Source organism: Amblyraja radiata, chromosome 5, assembly GCF_010909765.2.
Source record: "Amblyraja radiata isolate CabotCenter1 chromosome 5, sAmbRad1.1.pri, whole genome shotgun sequence".
Taxonomy (NCBI): Eukaryota; Metazoa; Chordata; class Chondrichthyes; order Rajiformes; family Rajidae; genus Amblyraja; species Amblyraja radiata.
In genome coordinates this window covers 70,318,333-70,341,526 of record NC_045960.1, presented here as the reverse complement: position 1 = coordinate 70,341,526, position 23,194 = coordinate 70,318,333, and the positions used below count along the sequence as shown (strand labels likewise).

The following is a 23,194-nucleotide window of genomic DNA, read 5'->3' as shown; positions in this document are numbered from 1 at the left end:
CCATAACAATCTTATATGTTTCAATGAGATATCCTCTCATCCTTCTAAACTCCAGAGTGTACAAGTCCAGCTGCTCCATTCTCTCAGCATATGACAGTCCCGCCATCCCGGGAATTAACCTTGTAAACCTACGCTGCACTCCCTCAATAGCAAGACACCATAAAGTTGCTGCCTAAAAGTGCCAGAGACCCAGAATTGATTCTGACTATGGATGCTGTCTGTATGGAGTTTACTCCTTTTCCCTTTGATCGCATTGGTTTTCTCTGGGTGCTCTTGTTTCCTTCCATATTCCAAAGGTGTGCAGGAACCTTTATCAGACCCAACCCAAAACGTAATATTTTCCTTTTGTCCAGAGATTCTGTCTGACCTGTTGAGTTACTCCAGCTTTTTGTGTTTATCTGCGGTTCCTTCCTACACACACGATACTATACGATAGAACTTTATTAATCCCAGGAGGGAAATTGTGTGTGGGTATAACACACACACACACACACACACACACACACACACACACACACACACACACACACAAACAAACAATATATGTAAATACACACTGTTTTGTTTTCTCGTTTATAACATTGTTTACAGATTACTATGTTTACATATTCTGTTATGCTGCTGCAAGTAAGGATTTCATTGTTCTAACTGGGACGTGAGAGAATAAAACACTCTTGACTTATGTCGCTAATGTGTGGGATAGAACTAGTGTACGGCGTGGACTCTGGGCCGAAGGGCCTTTTTCCACGCTGTAACTTTAAATTAAATTAAAACACTAAAACCGGAGGGAGCCTAAAGTAGGGTCTCTACCCGAAACATCACCCAATTTCTTCTATCCAGAGATGCTGGCTGCTCCATGGAGTTCCCCCGCACAATTAAAGCATGGAATATTCTTGCAAATTTGAGTATTTGTTTTTTTGCCGTTATTAGGCCGTAATTGAGGAAACGTCTTTGAAATATCGTTAGCTTAGAACAGGCCTCTGACATACCTAATGTGATCAGTTTTATGTCTGGTTCCAATTTAATTTTAAGTATTTTAGAGAAGATACCAAATATTCCCCTCCAGAAGTTTTGTAACTTTATACAGGAAGCAAAAGAATGGGTTATAGTCGCTTCTTGGAGGTGACATTCATCACAAATTGGAGAGACGTTTGGGAAGATCTTGTTCAATTTGGTCTTTGAATAGTAGTCTATGCAGTATTTTAAATTGTAGCAGGGAGTGTGACATTGAGAGAGCAGTAGTGTATGTATAGTAGACTTTCCTCCCTGATATCCTTTGAAATTAATTAGCCCAATTCGTCTTCCCATGCTTACCTTTGCATCTCAGAAGATGGGGTATGTGCAATTAAAAGAGTGTTGTAAATGTAGGATATTAACTTGCTTGTATCGACATGTCTATTCATGCATTTGTCTAGTATATCTGGACCCATAAAATGACAGTCTTGTGTATATGTTTTCGCATAGTCTCGGATTTGAAGATATCTAAAAAGATTGCTTGCTTTCAAATGATATTTCTCCTGTAGTTCTTGAAACGAGAGGAAAATCCCCTTCTCGTAGAGAACTCCCACCGTTTTAATTCCTGAGTTTTTCAATTGTGCAAACACCTTATCTAAAGTAGACGGTTTAAACGAGGGATTGTTAGCGATTGGTAAAAGGAGAGAGAAATTTCTCAGTTTGAGACTTAATTTCAACTGTTTCCAAATGCATAGGGTACTGTGTATTATCGGATTTTGCTCATACGTTGACTTATTCAGATGTGTTGGAGAAAGAAGAATTGCGCTATATTAAAAGGCAAACAATCTTCCCTCTCCATTTTTAACCAATTTACCTGTTGACATGTATCATCCATCTAGTAGATTAAGTTTTAATATTAGTCGCCCAGTAGTAGAAAAGGAAATTAGAGAGTGCTGATCCTCCATTTTCTTTAGATTTACACAAATGTCTTTTATGTATTCTATGGGGTTTTATAGTTCCAAATGAAATTTCTTTTTCTGCATCTAAAGAAATGTTTTTAAAATTTTAACTTTTGGGGAGATATATCGGTATTGATTGAAATAGGTATAGGAGTTGTGGAAGGGAAACCATCTTTATGGCATTTACTCTACCTATAAGGGAAATAGGGAGTGTTTTCCAGAATTGAATGAGGGCATTTAATTTAGTAATTAATGGTGGGAAATTTGTTTGAAATAGAGAGATGTATTTTCTAGTCACGTAGACTCCAAGGTATCTACATTTTTCAGTAACAATTCTAAGAGGAATTTTTTGGAGTTATGAAGGGTCTTGAGCTTTTTTGGCATAATTTCACTTTTATTCCAGTTTATTCTATACCCTGAAAAGGAACCAAATAGTTCTATAAGGTTTAATACATTTGGGATACTAACTTGGGAATTGGTGATGTATAAGAGTACATCGTCTGCATATAACGAAATCTTGTTATTGGTATGTTTAGTATTGTATCCATGAATACCCGAATGTACTCTGATGCTTTCTGCTAAGGGTTCTATGGCTAAGGCAAATAACATTGGTGAAAGGGCACATCCTTGTCTATTACCCCTGGATAATTGAAATTTAGGTGACAGAATTTGATTAGTCAATATTCTGGCTGTCAGGTTGTTATATAACAGCTTTGAACAGCCATGAAATGAAATGTTTCCAACACTGTAAAGAGATAGGCTTATTCTACTTGGTCAAAAGCTTTTTCTGCATCTAAAGAAATAATTGTTAAATCTTCATTTATCGTTCTGTGTGAATAAATTATATTAAACGGGCATCTCAAATTATGAAACGAATGTCGCTTAGGTATAAACCCAGTTTGGTCTGGGTGTATTAATTTACTAATGTACAGACTTAGTCTTCTTGTCAAAGTCTTGGCTAATATTTTCTGATATGTATTTAGAAGAGCTATTGCTCTATGATCCAGGCTCTTCAAGATTTTTATCTTTTTTAGGTATCAATGTAATGGTTGATTCAGCAAGGGTTTGTGGTAAGGTCTGTTCTTTAAAAGCATGTATATAAAGGGCTCGTAAACGTGGGGAAATTAAATCATTGCATTTTTGTAGAATTCATTACTGATCCCATCTGGACCTTGCATTTTCCCACTTTTCAGTGATTTGATAGTCTCTTCAATATACTTTATTGTAATCTCAGCACCTAATTCTTCTCGTTCCTCCTCATTAAGTGATGGGAGGTTGCAATTGTCAAGAAAGATTTTGATCTTTGCAGAGTCGGCTGATGATTTTGATCAGGGCTCTCGCTTAACTTTTTTTCCCTGTTGCCAGCCGGGCAACCGTGGCAGCTTTTTAGGTTGCCAAATTACAGTTTAGGTGGTCATTTAAGATGGCTTGCATGACGCGCGCGATAATGTGCTCGGATAAAGTGCGTAGTTACCAGTCGGAATTATACTCAATGAAGCATTCGCATATTATTTCTGCTTCAAATAAAGTCACAAACTAAACATTCACCAATCAAGACATGATATATCCCACAATGACATGCAGCAAAATTATAAGACAGTATCTCAACTCTTTTTACACATTGCAGTTAATGCAATTTCTATTAGTTCTTTCTACTTCCAAACAAAAATATGTTTGGATTATTCAGCGTATGATCAACCTGTGTCCATAAATCCTGGACCATGGTAACATATATGCGTACGTATAGTTGTGAATGTTGCTCATTAAATAGTACAGTACTGATACTCCATAGTAAGAGCATGGAGTTAAAATGAATTCTGTAAGAATGTGTCAACGGTAGCAGTGACAATCGAACACTGCGGTTTTAATGTTTCGCGTGTTCACAATTTAATTAATCCATCTTTATGGATTAAAACAAATAATAACATTGGGAATTAAAACACATTTGATTGCATTCCGTTATCAAACATAGTCAATATTCGCTCTGAAGATATTTCCAGGACAATAGGGTCAGGGAAGGGGGTGTGTGTGAATCAGTGCGGGATGGATAGATGAGGCAGGTGAATTAGTACGTGTTGGTTGGAGTAGGTAAAATTGTGAGGGGAGAGCACGGGGGATGTCAGTGATGTTGAACCGGGGGGTTCAGTACGGGATGGATGGGGGTAGACAAAAGTGCTGGAGAAACTCAGCGGGTGAGGCAGCATCTATGGAGCGAAGGAAATAGGCAACGTTTCGGGTCGAGACCCTTCTTCAGACTGTTCCCCCCCATTCTTCTTGAATGGGAGGATCAGTACAGGATGGATGGGGGGGGGGGGGGGGAGATCAGCGCAGGATGAATTGGGGGGGGGGGTCAGTACAGGGTGGATCGGAGGGTCTGTGCAGGATGAATGGGAATTCACTACAGGATGAATGGGGAAGGTGCAGGGTAAATGGAGGGTGGGTCAGTATGGGATGAATGTGTGGATTAGTACAGGATGGATGGAGGAGAAGTGCAGGATGGATGGGAAAGGGGTAAATACAGGGTGAATTGGGGAACCAGTGTAGGGATGAATGGGGGGGGGGGGTGGGTGGCAGGAGAATTAATGCGAGGTGGATAGGGTGATCAGCGCAGGATGAACAGATTGGAGTGGGGGGGGGGGAGATGGGAAGGGGAGCGCAGGGGATGTCCATGAGGACTGAATAGAGGCGGGAATGGGGATCAGTGCTGGATGTAGAGGAGGGGTCCCAGGATAAAGTGGGGGTGGAGGGGGCGTACAAGAGAGAGAGAGAAGAGGGGCGAAGTGGGGAGGAAGGAAGGTCAGCGCTCCTCGGACAACATCGCCCTGCTGCTTTGGCCGTTGGGATTTCCTCGCCACCGCCTCCCTCCTCCGCCAGCCAACAGCAAGTTGCGGGGCCGAGCGGTGCAGCTCAAAGATCTTATAGCTATAGGATCTATGGTGCAGCTGCTTCAGAAGTGTCGGAGCGAATGTCGGTCCCGCACAGCAGCAGCCGCGGCCGCGACAGCAATCCCGCTAACGGCGAAAACCGCTTTAAAAAACAAATCCTCCCGCACGCCGAGGCCTCCCCCTCCCTCCCTCCTCCCGGCCTCGGCGTGCGGGAGGGTTTTCTTTTAAAGCGCGTTAGCGGCAAAGATCCTATAGCGGAGCTCTGCTATAAGATCTTTGGTTAGCAGGTTTGCAAGCAGCGGCCCTTATCAGGGCGGGAGGAGGAGGAGATGGAGCCGCTGTTCGGGGCAGTCATTCGCTGGGACCCTTCCTCACCACGCACCTAGTATCTTGCCCACGCAATACAGCCGTCACCGCCAACACAAAACGTTGCGTTCCTTTTCTCCAGAGATGCTGCCTGACCCGCGGAGTTACTCCAGTTTTTTGTGTCTATCTTCGGTACAAACCAGTATCTGGGTGCCAAGCCGGGCAAAATGACTCGGTGTTTAGGTTGCCCGGCGGCGCTTTGAGTGGTCAATGGCACCCGGGCAACCGTTAATTTCGAGCCCTGTTGATGCATATAGATTTTGATAGAACTTTAGGAATCTTTCATTAATGTCTTTGGGAATTGTGAGCAGGTCACCTTTTCCTGATCGGATTTTTTGAATATTATGATCTTTTTCCATTTTTCTCAGTTGGTGTGCCAGAAGCTTGCGGTTTATCACCAAATTCAAAATTTTTGTGCTTAGTGTATTGAAATATCTTAATAACTTTTGCCGAGAGGATCTGATTTAATTTAAATTTTAATGCTGCTATCTTATTATGCTTAATAGTAGATGGATCAATCACATTTTCTGAGTCAAGCTGTTTAATCTGTGTTTCTAATTCCAATTGTTCCAACCTGTTTTTTTAATTTTGAAAAGCTTGGTGCGAGATAATGCAGCCTCTGATAAAGGCCTTGAAAGATTCCCACAATAATGTAGCCGAAATATCGGATGTGTCGTTTGTCTCATAGAATAATTCCATCTGTTGCTTCAAGTAGTCACAACAACTTGGCTCAGTTAGTATTTGTGGATTAAATCTCCAGAACTTTTTTTTATTATGCATTCCTTCTAGTTTTAAGGAGAAGGTTAATGGGCAATGATCAGAAATGATGTTATTGTGGTATTTGGGATTAAGTGTAAAAGGGATAAGTTTTGAATCCACCAGAAAATATTCAATTATTGTATACGTTTTGTGAACACCTGAATAAAAAGAGTATTCTCTTCCGGATGGGTTGGCAATCCTGAGTTGAACGAACGGGCAAAATGACACCGCTTTTTGGTTACCTGGCGGGACTTTAGTTGGCCATTGGCACACAGGCAACCGTTAATTTCGAGCCTTGCTTGTAGAAGTTTAAGAGAGTACTCATCGACATACCAAATCTCCTCAAGCTTCTGAGGAAGTAGAGGTGTTTATGGGCTTTCTTTATGATTTAATCAATGTGCTGGGTCCCGACAGATCTTCAGAGATATGCACGTCCGGGAACTCGAAGTTATTAACACTTTCCACCAGCACCACTGTTGGTGAAGACAAGTTTGTTGATCCTTGGCCTTCCTAATTGTATTCCAAATTCCAAGTGAATAACTTTGATTGTAACATTGCTGCTTTGCAGAATTATTGAAGGATGAAATTGAATGCTCATTGCCTGAGCATTCAATCATTACATTAATACTTTCCATCTCTTTATGCAAAGCTTTCAGATGACTTTCATCTTGTTGAAATTGACACTTCTGTGCTTAAACAGTTGCTCTATATATTACATTAGATGCTACTGTCTAATGTAAATATTGCACAAATTAGATTTATTGGTAACTTTTTGCTTGGTAATGGATGTTGGTAAATATTTGAAACTTTTTTAACATTGTGTTTACATTTTTGAATAGGTGGTGAATTTGCTGATGGGCATTTTGTTGACTGTGGCGGTAACTCACCCTGAAACTGTGCCCCCACTGGATATACAGTATGAAGTTATTGGAAACTATTATTCCTCAGACAGAGTAACAGGTATGAGAAATAACTGATATTTCTTTTGTTCCTTAGAAGATGATTAGATTACTTAAATGCAATGATTTTCCTCCTTTTGACAAACATATTGGTGTGTCCACCTACGAAACACTTGATCCAGAAACTTATTCTTATAGTGGCAGACACAGCTTTGAGAGAGATGAAACTCAATGTTCATTAACTTTTGCAGAAGAATTTCTATCTTTTGCTACATTTGGTGGGGGTTGGAGAGAGAAGATGATGACTAAATTCCTCTGCATGGGCTGACTTAAAGGACATGTACTTTGATCGAATTTTCACAAGAAGGAAAATGTCTTTAGATATTTTAAATACCAACTAAGTTGCCCCAAAATGTCCTTAACTCTATAGATAATGCAATCCATTGGCAGAATATAATTCTAATATAATTCTTGTGAGTGTTATACATGTTCAGTGTGTTGTGGTCTGAACTGAACCCAGTAGTCCAGATCAAATTTGATGAAACATCTAAACAAGTGATGTTTAACTTTTTTTTAAAACTTGAGATACACTGTTTTGAACTACAAGCATTATTGCAATTTATGCACAGCAAGGTTCTGTAAACAGTATAACACTGAGGCATTTATTTTGTGATTGTTTACTAGCCTACTTGGCAAGGGAGAAGCCCAAGTCTCAGTTTAGCATTTCATTTGAAGGATAGCATTTACAACCTCCAATGGTTATGCTCTGGTACATTTTAATGACATGCCATCCTATACCTTGCGTTCTCGTCCCTGAACTAAAATTTGACTTCTCAACTACAAGTTACAAAGCAGCATCAGTAATAGTGTTCCTAAACTTCAACTGTTCGAACCAGGTTTTTATTTTGCCTGTTTGCCAGACATCAGGATGAAATAAATAGTTGTCGATTTGTTTTTTACTATTTTAAAAACACTGCCTATTCTAGACAAAGGACTGTACAGTTCTCGTGTAAAATAAACAAAGGGAGATTTGTGGTGTGGGGGTAGTGAAAGCACTGTGACCATGTATGTCAAAGCCACTATATTAAAAAATAAGGATGAGGCAAATGCAAACAAAATGTTTTTTTCAGGTATGTATGTAACCTACCTAGTAATCGTCATAGAGCTGTGACTATTAGATAGGTGACTTACAGGCCCTTCAGCCCACCCTGTCCATGCCAACCAAGTTGACATACTGGGTTAGTACCATTTACCTACATTTGGTCCATAACCCTCCAAACATTTCCCATCTATATTTCTGCAAATGTTTTTTTTTTAAACAATAATTGTTTCTGCTTCTATAGCTTTCTCTGGCAGCTCATTCCTGGTGTGGATCACCTTCTCGATGCAAAAGTCTCTGAGGTTGCTCTTAAAACTCTCGCCTTGCTCCTTTGCCCTCTATTTTTAGAATCCGCCCTGCAGGAAAAAACTGTTCACATGCCCCTCATAATCTAGTAAACCTCTACGGTCGCCCCCTCACCCCCCTGCACTCGCTAAGTTAAAAAAAAACAGTTTCTGCTGATCCAATTTCTTCCTATTCATTTCCAGGTGACTCTCTTCCACCCTTTCCAACTTAATGACATCCTTCCTATAGCTGCACACAGTGCTCCATGTGGTCTCACCATTGACAATACACAATATAATTTGTGTGCCATTGATTTTCATCTGCAATTTGGGTATTTCCATTTAAATATGAATCCCTGGGAAAATGCTCTGTCAGTTCCTATATGCCAGAGGAACATTTTTACATGTACAATAGCTGTGCTGAAATTGATCCATCATTAATGCATACTTTGAACGTAAAATCAAAACATAAATAGCGGTTGAATTGGACTAAAGCTAGTATTAATATTGATTCCTGAAATTCATTATTGATAATAGTACAATTGTTGCAGGGTAAACAATTTGGACCAACTACTTTTATCATTGGAAACTGTTTATTTATATTGTCTGAACAAGACAATAGGATTGATGTTAAGACAAAAAACGCTATTAACACTTGGGATTATTCTCCATTTTCATTTCAAATAATTAGCTTGTTTGAAATGCAGAATGATATCAATCTTTACCATAGCCGGTTCTTAAAGAACTGATTCCCAAATGTAGAAAATCAATTTCCAGCACATGTTATTCTTGGTGAATTTGCAATCAGACCTAAAGAGAATTATTAATTGAAGGTGTCTTTTTAATGAGAAATAAAAGCCAGCTAGATAAGGTTTTTTTTTGATTGTCCAAGACTAGCAGTCTAGTTTGAATTTGCTTTGTTGTTGAAGCCATCTGACAGCCCTGTTTATGATATTGGAGTTCCCTTCTCTTGGAAATAGTTATAGCAATTGAATGATGCCTCCATGGCTTGCGTATAAAGTTTAAATTACAAACCTGGCAGTTTTTCCAAATATTCCCATAGACCTGATGAATTTTTTAAAATTAAATTCTGTTTTCATGAATTTGTTTCATTATTTTCTATTTTCTTTTTGTTTAGAAAATGCTTGTGTTGGGTTTACCATCTCTCTTTTGATGTTTACTATCAGTGCCATGTTGGTGTATGGTGCTGTCACTGTAAGTATTTTCATGCTAAGAATTTTGTCCACTAAAATAGTAATCTTTGTAATTGCAAATTCACCTGACTTTCTCTTTACTATTTCCTCTTCATCCAGCATCGTGGAGGATGGCTGATTCCTTTCTTCTGCTACTTGTTGTTCAATTTTGCCCTTTCTTGCCTTGTTGCCGTCAGCTCTCTCACCTATGTTCCCAGGATCAAGGACTATCTTAGCCAATTGGTAAGCTTGCTGATCTGTGAAATGTGCATTTTTTTTTTTTTACAATTAGCAGATATTAACATTGCATACACCAATACTAGTATTTCGAAACACATCCTTGATTTCAGTATTTCTGTATGTGTTTTAAATGTTCATTTTGATGAAATGTAGCCTGCCTTTGTAAAGTACAAAATTCATTCCCAAATCATTAATGTTGCTTTGGGAAAATAACATAAGTTTGCTTTATTTAAAATGGTAGATCATTTTTGATTTAAGTTGATTGCATACCCAGAGCAGCCAAGTAGTACGGATTTTCCGTATTTTGTACGGAAATGCGATAAGAATACTGATGTACGATTTTGTGTTGTTAAATACGGATTTTAAATACGGAGTTCAGTTCAGTCCGAAGAAGGGTCTCGACCAGAAACGTCACCTATTCCTTCTCTCCAGAGTCGCTGCCTGTCCCACTCCAGGTTTAAACAGAGCGCTGTCAGTTTAATGCGTGGGAATTTAAACGAAGAGCAGTCGGCTATAGCGCTGTGGGTTCTAAATATAGCGCTATGGGCTTTACACATAGCGCTATAGCCACAGCGCTATGGGTCACAGACTGTTCAGGAAAATTCTCGTATAACAATGAGTCTTTGGAATTCTCTTTGAGCCTTTAATTATTTTTCAGGTAGTGGTAGAATTCGGGATAAGCCTAGTGGTGAAAGGTTACCAGTGGGATTGCAGTTACATTGGGATTGGCCTTGATTTTACAGAACGGTGGGTGGGCTCAAGGGGGAGAGAGGGAGGGGGGGAGGGAGAGGGAGCGAGAGGGGGGGAGTGGAAGGCTTCTAAAATGGCTTTTACATCATCATCTGGTGCTAAATGCAGGAAGCAGCCATTCAAACAGCAGTATACAAAGAGATGGCAATGGATGGACCGTCAAGTAAGGTGCGTAGAAGACATGTCAATTGGTAGCAAAGTTATGCATTCTTGTACTCTTACATGGGTATAAGCGCACATTAAAAACTGGCACCGCGTAAAAATACTGATTTCCTCAGCAAAATACTGATTTTCAGGTACTAGAATAATGAAATGCTCTGACAAAACTTGGCAGCTCTGCATACCAAGTTATCCAAAAGTCTCCTATTGAATAACATTGTTCCATACCATTGGCTTCTAAAGCTCTTATATGGCATGATAATTGGCAGACTAGAATCTAGATGTGGACATAGCACTCTTTAGTTTTTAGTATTGTGTACCTATCATCTCATTTATGCCCAGACCTTTCAAAATTTGATTTTTCTTTAGATATGCTTGTGGTTAAATATTTTAATGCCAGTGAAGTACTTGTAAAATGTTGATGTTGGAGTTGGAGTATGTTTAACTTGAACTACCAGAATATTGTATACAGGTCCTCCCCAGGTTTTGAAAGCTTGACTTGTTTGAACTTGTACATATGAACAGTTGGGAGACCGGCGACATGGATTTGCTGGCTGCTGTAGGGCTATAGGCATCCTTTATCATGTGGGAATGTGGTTCAAGGCTGCATTTCTGACTTTTTCGTGATCTGGGAGCAACTTGTAAATATATGATTTCCGTAATAAGATAAAATTATTCATATTGCTAATTAATAATGCAGCTGTGGCGTCAGCCTAAACAAGGCCACTCATGCTCGAACCCTCGTCAGGAGATACGAGAGCGGGCACGTGACGTCATGGGCTAGAGGGAGTGTCCTGATACAAAAGCTCTCTCATCGCGAGACCTACAGAGTCAACTGGCAGCTGAGCACGAGGGAACAACCTCGCTCAGCTGCAACAACATTGTATTATAGTTAGCGCACCAACTACCATCGAATAAATGACTGTCCAAATTGAAGTTTGGACTGCTGAAGCACGCAGCCTCGGGAGACGTGATGTCTGCAGCCGATTGCCCAGCCCTGCAGAACGATGCTGCTGCCAACCCGGCCCTGCAGTGAGGTATGCCGCCTCTTCCCCACAAGCTGCCGCTCTCCCGCTCCCGGCAACTAGGCAGGCCGCCTTGTGCGACGGCCGCCGAGCTCCCCCGCATGACCTGCCCGGAGCCGACCACTGGAGCAGAGAGGCCTTATCAGCCGCCGCTGCTCCACCAGCTGCTGCAGGAGCTGCGAGTTTAGCAGCCTCCTGCCCCACAGCAACGCCAACACGCCCGACAGCCCCGGGAGCAGAGAGAGAGAGAGTACCTGCCGCTCCCGCTCCCGCTCCCGACAACAGGCTAGGCCCATACCCTGCACCGCACCGGGCCTCACCGCGGACACGGCAGCAGACCCGGCACCGCAAAAGGACTCGGCGCGGCCACGGCTCCACGCCTTGCACCTCACTGGCAGACCCGGCACCGCAACAGGCTGGCCACTGCCCAGGGCCTAGCCACCCGATAGCTCGGGCTTACCTGCCGAAGACGCCCTTTCTTCACCTCACCGGCATGTACACTGAAGATCCCTGGGCGCTGTCTGCCTGTCCGGCCCAGGGATTCAATCGCTGGCGAAGTCCGCTTCAGCCGGCCGGCAAAATGGCCACCGCGGCTGCCTGAAACACGCGGCCGAACAACTACAAACATGGCCGACGCGGCCGGCCAGAAGAGAAACACAAACTTACCGTCCACAGCGCCACCTTCCAGCCGGATGCCGTCACTGCAGCCTGATTACCGGCAACAGCGCCACCGTCAGGACGACTGCCGTCACTGCAGCCTGACTACCGGCCACAGCGCCATCTTCCGGTTGGATGCCATCACTGCAACACTATTCTGCACTTTGGACAATTTGAACTTTGGACGCTGATGGCACTGTAATTTTTCTTGTTGCTGTTCATTTTGTGTTAACTGTTTTTCCACGCCCGGTTCAGGAATTGTTTTGTTTATTTTATCTCCGGCGGCTTCTGCATCGGTCCCCTCGCACCCCTCGGTACCTCGGGATCGCCCACGCAGAGCGTCACTGCGCCCGTGGAGCCTCCGTCCCGACTCTCGCCCGGGGTGTCCCCGGCCCACGTGTAGGAGCCGCCCTTGGCCGTTATTTTCCTTCCTTGTTGCCGACGTCTCCCAGCCGTTGTTGAGGGACGTATTTCTCAGGACACTCCCTTCGCTGGTCGAGGAGATACGGCTGTGTCTCTTCCGACCGGCGGCTTCTGCATCGGTCCTCTCCCACCCCTCGGTACCTCGGGATCGCCCACGCAGAGCGTCGACTGCGCCCGTGGAGCCTCTGTCCCGACACTCGCCCGGGGTGTCCCCGACACACATGCAGGAGCCGCCCTCGACCATTCTATTCCTTCCTCCGGTTCGGGGGGGGGTCCTGTGGCGTCAGCCTAAACAGGGCCACTCATGCTCGAACCCTCGTCAGGAGATACGAGGGCGGGCACGTGACGTCATGGGCTAGAGGGAGTGTCCTGATACAAAAGCTCTCATCGCGAGACCTACAGAGTCAACTGGCAGCTGAGCATGAGGGAACAACCTCGCTCAGCTGCAACAACGTTGTATTATAGTTAGCGCACCAACTACCATCGAATAAATGATTCTTTAAACCGGCCTGACGACTCATCTTTATTCATCGCATATGGTGTCGCTACACAGCTAAGTTTTTTTGCTCTGACTGATGTGCTATGACTTTTTAATCCACATTAGTGGTTACAGTATTAAATAGAAGTGTTATAATTGTAAGTTAACATTTAATATGTACAGCACCTAATTTATTTACCTTTTTACAGCCTGATTTTCCTTACAAGGATGACCTACTTGCTTTGGACTCCAGTTGCCTTCTGCTGATGGTTCTGCTTTCTTTTACCATTATTATAACTATTAAGGTAAGGTGGTAGAAGCAGTGTCAAAGTAATGTTTTGTATGCCATGTTTCTTCTAAGGTAAAAAACAATGTATTTAATTAATCAGAACAGATCAAGCTTTGATCAAAAGCATTAAATCCCCCCCCACCCCGCCCCATCCAATTTTCTGCATTATATACCATTTCCAATTAATCTACTAACGAAAACATCCCTCAGTTGTGAGTAGATCGGGACACAGGAAAAGCTCCCTCAGACACAGTGTGAACATAGAAATACTACATTAGTGATTGCTGTGAGATTAGTTTTGCTCTGATTGATATGCTATGCTTTGAAAATTTATTTTGAATCCAGAATAGTGGTTACAGTGCTAAATATTAGTAATGAAAATGTAAATTAGTATTTAATATGAAATGAAATGAACCCAGATGACGGGAGCTGTGCAGCAACGTTGTTAAAACTGCTGTGCCACTGTGGCCATGGGAACCTGATTTTGATGCACTTCGTCAATTCTTATTTGCCTACCCACTGGCCGTCTTCAGTTTTCTTCCTCATTAACGGAAAAATAAAATGAATGCCAAGGCTAGAAACCTGGAAATAAAAAAGCCAAATGTTGGAAGTATACTGATTAAAGATTATTGATTGAAACATTAGTTCTGTTTATCTCTGCAGAAGATATCTGACTTGTTGAGTATTTCCAATGAGTTCTATTTTTACTGTAATTCATTAATTGTTCTTTCACTATTTCTTTGGTTAGAAATGTGGTCTACGATACATTCTCTGATAATGAGCCATTCTTGCATCATGTAGTATCTGGTTTTTTTAAATAAAACACGTCCAGTTTTAACATTTATCCTCTCCACTTGGTCTAATACATGAAAGATCAGTCTTTTCTATTCAAACATCTTATGTGTTTAAAGTTCTATTAACAAATCCCTGTCTATCTGATTCCTGGCATTAAGAACAATTTACTTGACTACATATACTTATTGGGGGTGGGGTGTGGGGGAGCACCCACAAACTCAGCAAGTCAAGCAGCATCTCTGGAAAACATAAATAGGTGATGTTTTGGGGTTAGGCCCCCTCTTCAGGCCTTATCCATGTTCTCCAGAGATGCTCCCTGACCTACTGAGTTACTGCAGTACTTTGTCTTTTTTTTGTGAACTGGCACCTGCAGTTCCTTATTTCTACTCTTATTTGGAATTGTTTCATTTTGAACTAGAAATCTACCAATGTTTTGCTACATCAAACAGAACCAATTATGGGTAAATGCATTAATTTTCTCTCATGTCTTGCAGGCTTACTTCATTAACTGTGTTTGGAACTGCTACAAGTACATCAACAACAGAAACACACCTGAGATATCTGTATATCCAGCTTTTGAAACACCAATACAGGTATGCAAAAAAAGGATCGAATTGAAGGGTTGTATCTGCTTTTTTCTCTTTTTACATCTTAAATGGTGTAAATTTCGAACTGTCCTGTCTTCATCTCTACAGAACTCTTTTTATTGGGTACATTTCATCTCCGTGACATAACCTTTGAAGCACTGGTTTTAATTTTTAAAATGTCCAAATTCTTATTCTCCTCACTCAACATTTTTTTGAACGTAATTGAATTCCATTCTTGAGTGTAGGTTGATTGACTGGATACCAGTGTGCTTCAGATGCTGTAGCTTTTTAATCCTCTTCTATCACACCCTGGCTTCAGCCACGTCATTAGGAACAGTGCCAAACTTCTGACTTGATACTCCCTTTAGTCACGTCTGATCAGAAGTCCTCCTGTCTAGATTTTGTTTATGCTGCCCTTGAATGACCTTGTGAAATGTTTAAAATACATACTGTTGCAGTAACAATTTTATGTGTCTGTTTTTTGACATGGGATTCAACATAATCAGTAAATGCAAATTATGAACAGCACATGCAGTGTCATTAATGTTTGGAGGTAAATGCTGATATCTCCTGCAGATTATTTTGAATATTGAATAGGATTTTTAACTTCAACACTCTTTTTGTTAAAGCGGGGTATATTCTGAATTAGAACCAGCCAAATGTGCTAATTTAGATGCATTTATGGTCTCGGAGCCATAACACGTTTCCATGTCCACTTACAAAATTGAATGTTGCTTTTGGATGGCTGTGGATTTTGCAGATTACATATGCAGAAGACTTCCTCTTTTCAGTATTGACTATTATTTAACCCAACACCAGTTTAATGGATAGACAAAATTGCTGGAGAAACTCAGCGGGTGCGGCAGCATCTATGGAGCGAAGGAAATAGGCAAAGTTTCGGGCCGAAACCCTTCTTCAGACTGATTCCATTGTTGCCTATTTCCTTCGCTCCATAGATGCTGCCGCACCCGCTGAGTTTCTTCAGCAATTTTCTCTACCTTCGATTCTCCTGACCAGTTTAATGGGACTGTAAATCCAAGGAACAGAATTTTAACTTGGTTAGCTGTTAAACATTTTGTGTTGACCAAACTAATCATGTAATCTCAATCATGAAATTGCATCAATTGTACGAAAGCTATACATAATTGTCAAGTGGCATTATGACTTGGTCATGGAGTTTGTCAATGTATTCTCATTCAAGCAAATTTTTTGGGCCATGAATTTGTTTTTGGCTTCGGTAGTGAAAATGTAACAAAACAACAGTGAGACTAAGTAGATGCAACATTTTTTAACTTAACTTTTTGTAATTTCTTATTTATTGGGCACTTTTTAAAAGTAATCACGTTGTCTTTCTGAATACTTTATTTGCCTATTATGGGAATATCAGATTACGTTCAATCCCATAGCACAATTTAACACGTGAGTATGTTGTAGGATTGAAATATTCCTGTGTTTTCAAATTGTAGCATGTACAGAAATAAAAAATAATTTCGCTCAAATAATTACTACACCAAATGTTTAGAAAGGAACTAGTTTCAGTATTCTATTTTAGCATATTTTGGTGCATGTTCTAGAGTTGATTTGTAGTATTATGAAGGTTGGGTCCATTCTTAACTTCCCCATCAGTGTTCAGCTCAACAAGTGCATTCATCCATCCACCTATCTCATTCCTATCAATAGCTTACCCCTGGTTGCCCGGAGTCAGATCATTGTTACTGCAATGTCTTGAGAAACAATCCTATCAAATATTACCTTTTGCAATGCTGAATAATGTTCGCCACAGCTGTTTGTTTAGAAAGCTCTGCAGTTCCTTCAATAACCTAATTTGCTTTGGAGAAAACATGCCTAGCCTATGCAATCTCTCTCCATGATTAACATCCTCCAATACAGGAAACGTTGCAGTGCTTACTCCAGTGCGGCCACCACCTTCCTGTGGCGAGGCATCCAAAACTGCACACAATACTCCCAAGTGTGGTCTAACTAGTGTTGTGCAAAGTTGTAATTTCATAACCTAACTTTTATATTTTATAGGCTGATCTATAAAGACAAGCATGCTTCATTCTGCCTTCAAACTCATCTGTGTGTTATTTTCAAAAAAACGATAGACAAAACACAATATCTTTGTTCATCGACATTCCTTAATGCCCCACCATTTGCTGTTTGTGTTCAACCCCTATTTGGCTCTGCTAAATGCAGCAAGTTACGCTTGGCCTTAAATTCCATCTGCCAATCAGTTTTCCATCTGATCTATACCCTGTTGCAGGCTTGGAACCTTCAACACCATCAATTTTCATTCATTCCACAAACATACCAATCATATCACCTTGATTTACATCTAAAATGATAATATATATCGTGAATAACAAGGGTGGTGGCAGATACACTGCTAGTCACAGACTTCCAAATAGAAAGATTATCTTCTACAGCTATTTTCTTTATTCATCACTAAGCCAATTTTTGACTGAAATGCGTCAACTTACCTTGGATCCCATGTGTCTGTTTAAGCTGGGCCAGCTGACTGTCTAGAAACTCATCACATCTGTTAAAGTCCATAGGCAGCATCTAGCTGCCTGTCTTCATCAATCTTGGTTACTTCCTCAAAAAGAAACTTGGTTAGATTAGTAGTACAGGGTTTCCTCACGCAACGCCATGCAGGGTATCTCTGATCAGTTCCAATCTTCTTAAATGTACATATCCCTTGGGATTTTCACCAGGAATTCCTTTCCACTGATGTAATGCCCACTAGCCTGTTACTTGGCGTACCCCTGTTGCACTTAAATACTAGAATAGCAGTAGCTAAGCCCCCCCCCCCACCACCCATACATAGATCATTTTTAGCTAGGAGCAAGAGTGGAGTCCTGGGCCTCCTCCATTGTCAGGATGAGGCCCAGCGCAAATTGGAGGAACAGCATTTAGCATGGGCAGCTTACACCCCAGTGGTATGAATATTGACTTCTCTAACTTCAAGTAGCCCTTGCTTTCCGCTCTCTCCATCCCTTACTCTTCCTAGTTCTCTAACCAGTCTGATTGTCCAGTCAGTTTGACCCTTGTTTAAATTTTATCTATCACCTTGTCCTATCTAAAAATTGTCTATACATTTTCCTTGATCACCATCCCCTTTGATGTCACGTTTTCACACCTATCACTTCCTTATTTCTTTATCTCCCCTGACTCAGCCGGAAGAAGGTTCTCGACCCAAAACGTCACCCATTCCTTCTATTCAGAGATGCTGCCTGTTTTGCTGAGTTACTCTAGCATTTTGTCTATCTTTGTTGAATTTTCCCTGTATACTTCAGCTTACCTTTATCCCTTGTTTGCAACCTGCCCCAAGCCCAAATGTACATACTTAACTTTATTTATTAGGCATCTTTGTCTTGGATTCTGTACCATACATTGTTTTCTTGGGCAGGGACATGACACTGGCAAGATTATTTCATATACAGATTTTGGATGCTTGGTGTAGTCAATGATGCCCAAGTATGTAGGGTGTTTCCTTCTATTTGGTACATCATAGCTTGATCTCTTTGAAATGTCATATTAACTAAAATCCTACATAGTTCTTAATTCAATTACTAACTTAAATGCACTTTAAGATATTTTTGTTGAAATAGTACAGCTGACTTTCACAATTATTTGTTTTAGTATGTGCTCCCAACCTACGAAATGGCTGTGAAGATGCCGGAGAAGGAACCTCCGCCTCCATACATGCCTGCTTGAACACAATGTAAATCAAAAGCAAAATGAGTGATTTCTCTTAAATTTGAATCTGTTTATCTTGCATTTAAGCTTTGAAACTTTTTAAGAGCAATACTGTGTTTGAGTAAATCCTCGTGTCTAGGAGATTTATATTTTGTATGCAACAGTGATTAAAACTAAACCTTGAATATTGAAACTATTTTTAAACTATCTCTTGTTATTAGCTGGGTGATCGTTTTTGATCCATCTACTTCAGTCCAAGATTTTCATCTGAATTATCCTTCATTCAAAATTACTTGAGAACCATTTAAAATTTATCTGTATGACATTGAGTGTCAAGTTGATTGTTTTAAGTCAAGAGGACCAAGCTAGTCATTAATTTGAAAGTTGACCATTTGAATAGATGAGCAATGAAAGCTTTGCTGGAAGGCTGTGCAGTTTGACATTGCAATACTTGGTTTCTACCACTAGAGGTTCTTAGTGATTCATTATTAAAGGCTAATGCAACCTCTTGAGGCAGAAATCATGTGCTACACAGAATATTTCCACTGATCCTTCCAACTTTCTGCTTATAGATTTCAATGCTTGGCAATGTAAATTCAGAATAGTGAATTGTCCATTTGCAGTAAGGAAATGTACTGTTGAATGTATGGGTCAAATATATTTGCACTTGTTGACTTTTTTTCCTATTTGTTTTAAGATACTTTTCAGTTTAATTTGAATCCTTTAAGTGTGAGATAATAATAAAGACATTGTTGCTGTTTTCTGCATTGTATAGCTGATAAAGTTTAAACAGTTTCATTTTAATGGTCACATGGCTTTGTTGTTTTGATTAACAATAATACTTCAATTTATGTTGCAGCTAAGTTTCACTTTCAGCTGATTAGTTGAATTAAATAACTGATGTATCTCCATGTACCTAATGAATAGGTTGATTCTGGAATAAAACATAATTTGTTATATTAAACTAATGAAAATGCATGAATTATTTCTTGACCCAACCTGATAGAAAGCATTTGAGTCTGGAATATGGTACTCCCAAGCAGTTTATGAAGGTGATAAATCATGCTGATTTATTAATTTCATTTTGGTTTTTGAAACTCCATGCTCATGTACATGAAATCTATCCTCTTGTGTGTTCTAGTTGAGCTTCTCCTTTTGGTTTACTAGAGCTTTTCATTGTCTTGTCCTTTCAACCTAGTACAAATCTGAGCTAGTGTGTTCTGATTAAAGCGAAATGGTGCTCAAGGACAGCATGGTAACATTTTAATCAGAGGTGTACAAGGAGATTGGTTAATGATGAAATAAAGGAATTGCATAAGAGGAAAGCTTATTTAGAAGTAAATATTTCCCAGGAACTCGAAATGAGGTGGAGGAAGCCCATGGAGGGTTTGAGTAACAAAGATGTTTTAAGTGTAGAGCCATCATAGGTCATTGAAGAAAAGTGATAGATGAACAAGGTTTGGATAGTATATTATGGTAACGGGTATGGAAGTTGGGGGAGGGTTTATATCTGATCTAATCTTTTGTTCATTCTCTTGACCTGAAAAAATCAGAACTGGTCAGAAAAAGTACACAGTACTAAAAGCTGTTTCTTTGCATCTATTGATATATCTTGTAACCATTCAAATTCAGATTAAAGTTAGGTGTACAGCAAATTCAGATTAAAGACCTTTTTGGTGTACAGCATTTAGTGTCTATCAAGCTCCAATTTATACTCACATATAACTTTTTATTCTAACTGCATTCCCTTCTATCATTTACTACACTATTATGCCCCTATCCCACTTAGGAAACCTGAACGGAAACCTCTGGAGACTTTGCGCCCCACCCAAGGTTTCCGTGCGGTTCCCGGAGGTTTTTGTCAGTCTCCCTACCTGCTTCCACTACCTGCAACCTCCGGCAACCACCTGCAACCTCCAGGAACTGCATGGAAACCTTGGGTGGGGCGCAAAGTCTCCAGAGGTTTCCGTTCAGGTTTCCTAAGTGGGACGGGCATAAGGGTGGATTACACTGAGGGCAATTAGCCTACCAGCTGCATATCTTTGAAATGTGGATGGAAGCAAACAACCAGGAGAATCCCACAGTCACTGTAGAATGTGCAAACTCCACATGGAAAGCACAGGATTGTTGGGGCTATGAGGGAACAGCTATGCCTGTGCTGAAAAATTCCTTCCCCATACTTGGTGCAACTTTGGAGATAATCTTGTATCAAGGTGACAAGAACGAATACTGATTGGTAAAGGTGTATACAAGGGACAGCAGATGCTGGCTTATAAAACAAAACCCACCATGGTGCAGTAACGCAGTGGGTCAGGCAGCATCTCTGGAGAATATGGGCAGATGTTTCTGGTTGATACCTTTCAGCCTGATTGAGTGTGGTAAGTGTAAAATCTGGATGAGAGAAGGGGCAGATAAAGTCCAATTGGTAATAGGCTGATACAGGGGAGGGGATGGGATTGATAGGCAGATGGCGGGCAAAGGCCAGAAATGAAAATGCAGGCTGTGTGAGACAAAGGGATTGATGCGGTGGTTGGAGTGAAAGGAAACGACCAAGGGATCTCTATCCTAGTTTTGTCTTGAAGGAGGAGGAGCAAGAGCAGAACTACGGAACACTGAAGAGACACGGACGAGGGGTTCATCTATGACCGTAGGGGGGGAAATCACATTTACAATCGACCAAGGACATCTAAAAATTCAATAGGGGATTAAGTCTTTGCTAGAGGCAGGCTGGGAGGACATGTGGTCCAGATAACTGAAACTTGAAGCTTGAACAGAAACCCAGTCAATTTCCTTGTACTAACATTCATCCACCTGGCGGAATATGTCCTCGCTCTCAATAACTTCTTTGGCTCCTCTCGCTTTCTCCAAAGAAGGCTATGCTTGCCTTCTTGTTGGTTGTGTTGAACAGTCCTTATTCTAAATGTACACTGGCACCATACCCTATGTTTCTCTGCTACATCGACGTTTGCATTGGGGACTCCCTCTTACACTTGTGCAGAGCACGTTAATTTCATTAACTTTACCACTAACTTTCACCCTGCGCTCACTTAGCCTGGACTATCTCTGACACCTCTCTCCCTGTTTTTTATCTCTCTTTTTCCATCACCGGGTACAGACTATCAACTAATGTCTACTGCAGACCTACCAACTCCCACAGTTATGTGGACTACACATCTTCCCACACTGTCTCTTGCATAGACATACTCCCCTACTCTCAATTTATCTGTTTCTGCCACATCTGCTCCAAAGATGAAGCCTTCCATTCTGGGACCACCAAGATGTTCTTTAGTAAATGTGATTTTTTTTTCCCCCTGCTGTCATAGATGGATCCCTCACCCGCATCTCCTGTGTGTCCCATATTTCTGCTCTCATTCCCCTGGACGGAACGAGGATAGACTTCTTTTTCATCCCACCAGCTTTTATCCTACGCCATTTCCGTCACTTCCAACGTGATCCCACCACCACCACTCAAATCTTCCAGTCCTCACCCCTTTCTGCCTTCCACAGAAACAGTTCACTCATCCCTTCCCACCCAAACTACCCCTTCCCCCAGGTACTTTCCCCTGCAAACACAGGAGATGTAACACCTGTCCCTCTGCCTCCTTCACCTCCTTCCAGGGACCCCAAAAAACTTTCCAGGTGAAACGGAGGTTCACATATACCTCCTCTACTGCATCCATTGTTCCCGATATGGCCTGTACTTCGGCAAGACAGAGTGTAGACTTGGCAACTGTTTCGTTCCTCCAGATATCTCGGTTGCTAACTATTTTAACACCTCTTTCCCATATTGACCTTTCTGTGCTGGTCCTCCTTCATTGCCTGAGTGAGGCCACATGCAAGCTGGAAGAGCAACACCTCATATTCTGCTTGGGTAGCTTATAAACCAGCGGTGTGAACTTTGAATTCTCCAATTTTAGATAACTACAAAATCCTCCACCTCTAAGTTTCCATGGTGTTTTAAACTTGTTAATGATCAGTATAAAAAAATCAGTTTTACATGGATGGGGTTGAATGAAAATCTAAAATTGTGAGACTCGCTGGTTTTTGAGTTGATTGGAGCATGCTAGGCTATTGGATGACTCAATGAACTTCATATTAGATTCTGCAGCTTTAATGAACCCATGGAAGCCTAACCCCCAGTTGACTCGCTATGATGCCTGTCAATCTCTACAGATTCCAGAAGGCTTCTCTGATTTATGGTCAGTTATGAACAGGAACTCTGAGCTAATTTTTACTCACCAGCTCGAGTGCATCAGATACATTATTAGTAGTATTCAAAGTAGTTTTGGAGAGAACAACCTTGTGGACCATGGATGACCTTGGTGTTCTGTATTAAGTTTTTGGAAGTTATGGAGAAATGCTATGTACATTTGCTGTCATTTGTTAGTTTGGATATTTTTTTTGTTCCCTGTTGAAACCCATTGTGCTTTTTATTACATCTCAGCAATTTTTTAATAATTCTTTTCATTTCACAGGAAGACAAAGCCTAGTCATCTTCCCAGAGTGCCAATATGCGGTGGAACCGCCTGAGCAGTTTGTATACTTTCGCTGGACATTGAATTGGTCATGGATTTAGATCTTCAGTTTTGATGAAATATTTGTTTCAGGCAAATGAAGAGGAAGAATACATTAAAAGCTGATAGAATTCCTCACTTGATTTTCAGTTCAAATCTCTGAAATCATTTCACTCCACA

At 41.0% G+C, this 23,194-nt stretch overlaps 1 protein-coding gene across 1 annotated transcript in view; it reads left to right on the top strand.

Annotated features, from left to right (window-relative positions):
- laptm4a (lysosomal protein transmembrane 4 alpha) overlaps window positions 1-19,464 on the top strand; it is a 31,929-nt gene extending 12,465 nt beyond the window's left edge. Inside the window, exons 2-7 of the mRNA XM_033021508.1 lie at window positions 6,763-6,883; window positions 9,344-9,420; window positions 9,519-9,641; window positions 13,340-13,435; window positions 14,709-14,807; window positions 18,444-19,464. Coding sequence (XP_032877399.1) covers window positions 6,763-6,883; window positions 9,344-9,420; window positions 9,519-9,641; window positions 13,340-13,435; window positions 14,709-14,807; window positions 18,444-18,518 — 591 coding nt within the window. The 3' untranslated portion in view covers window positions 18,519-19,464. The remainder of the gene's footprint in view (window positions 1-6,762; window positions 6,884-9,343; window positions 9,421-9,518; window positions 9,642-13,339; window positions 13,436-14,708; window positions 14,808-18,443) is intronic.
- The last annotated feature ends 3,730 nt before the right edge of the window (window positions 19,465-23,194 follow it).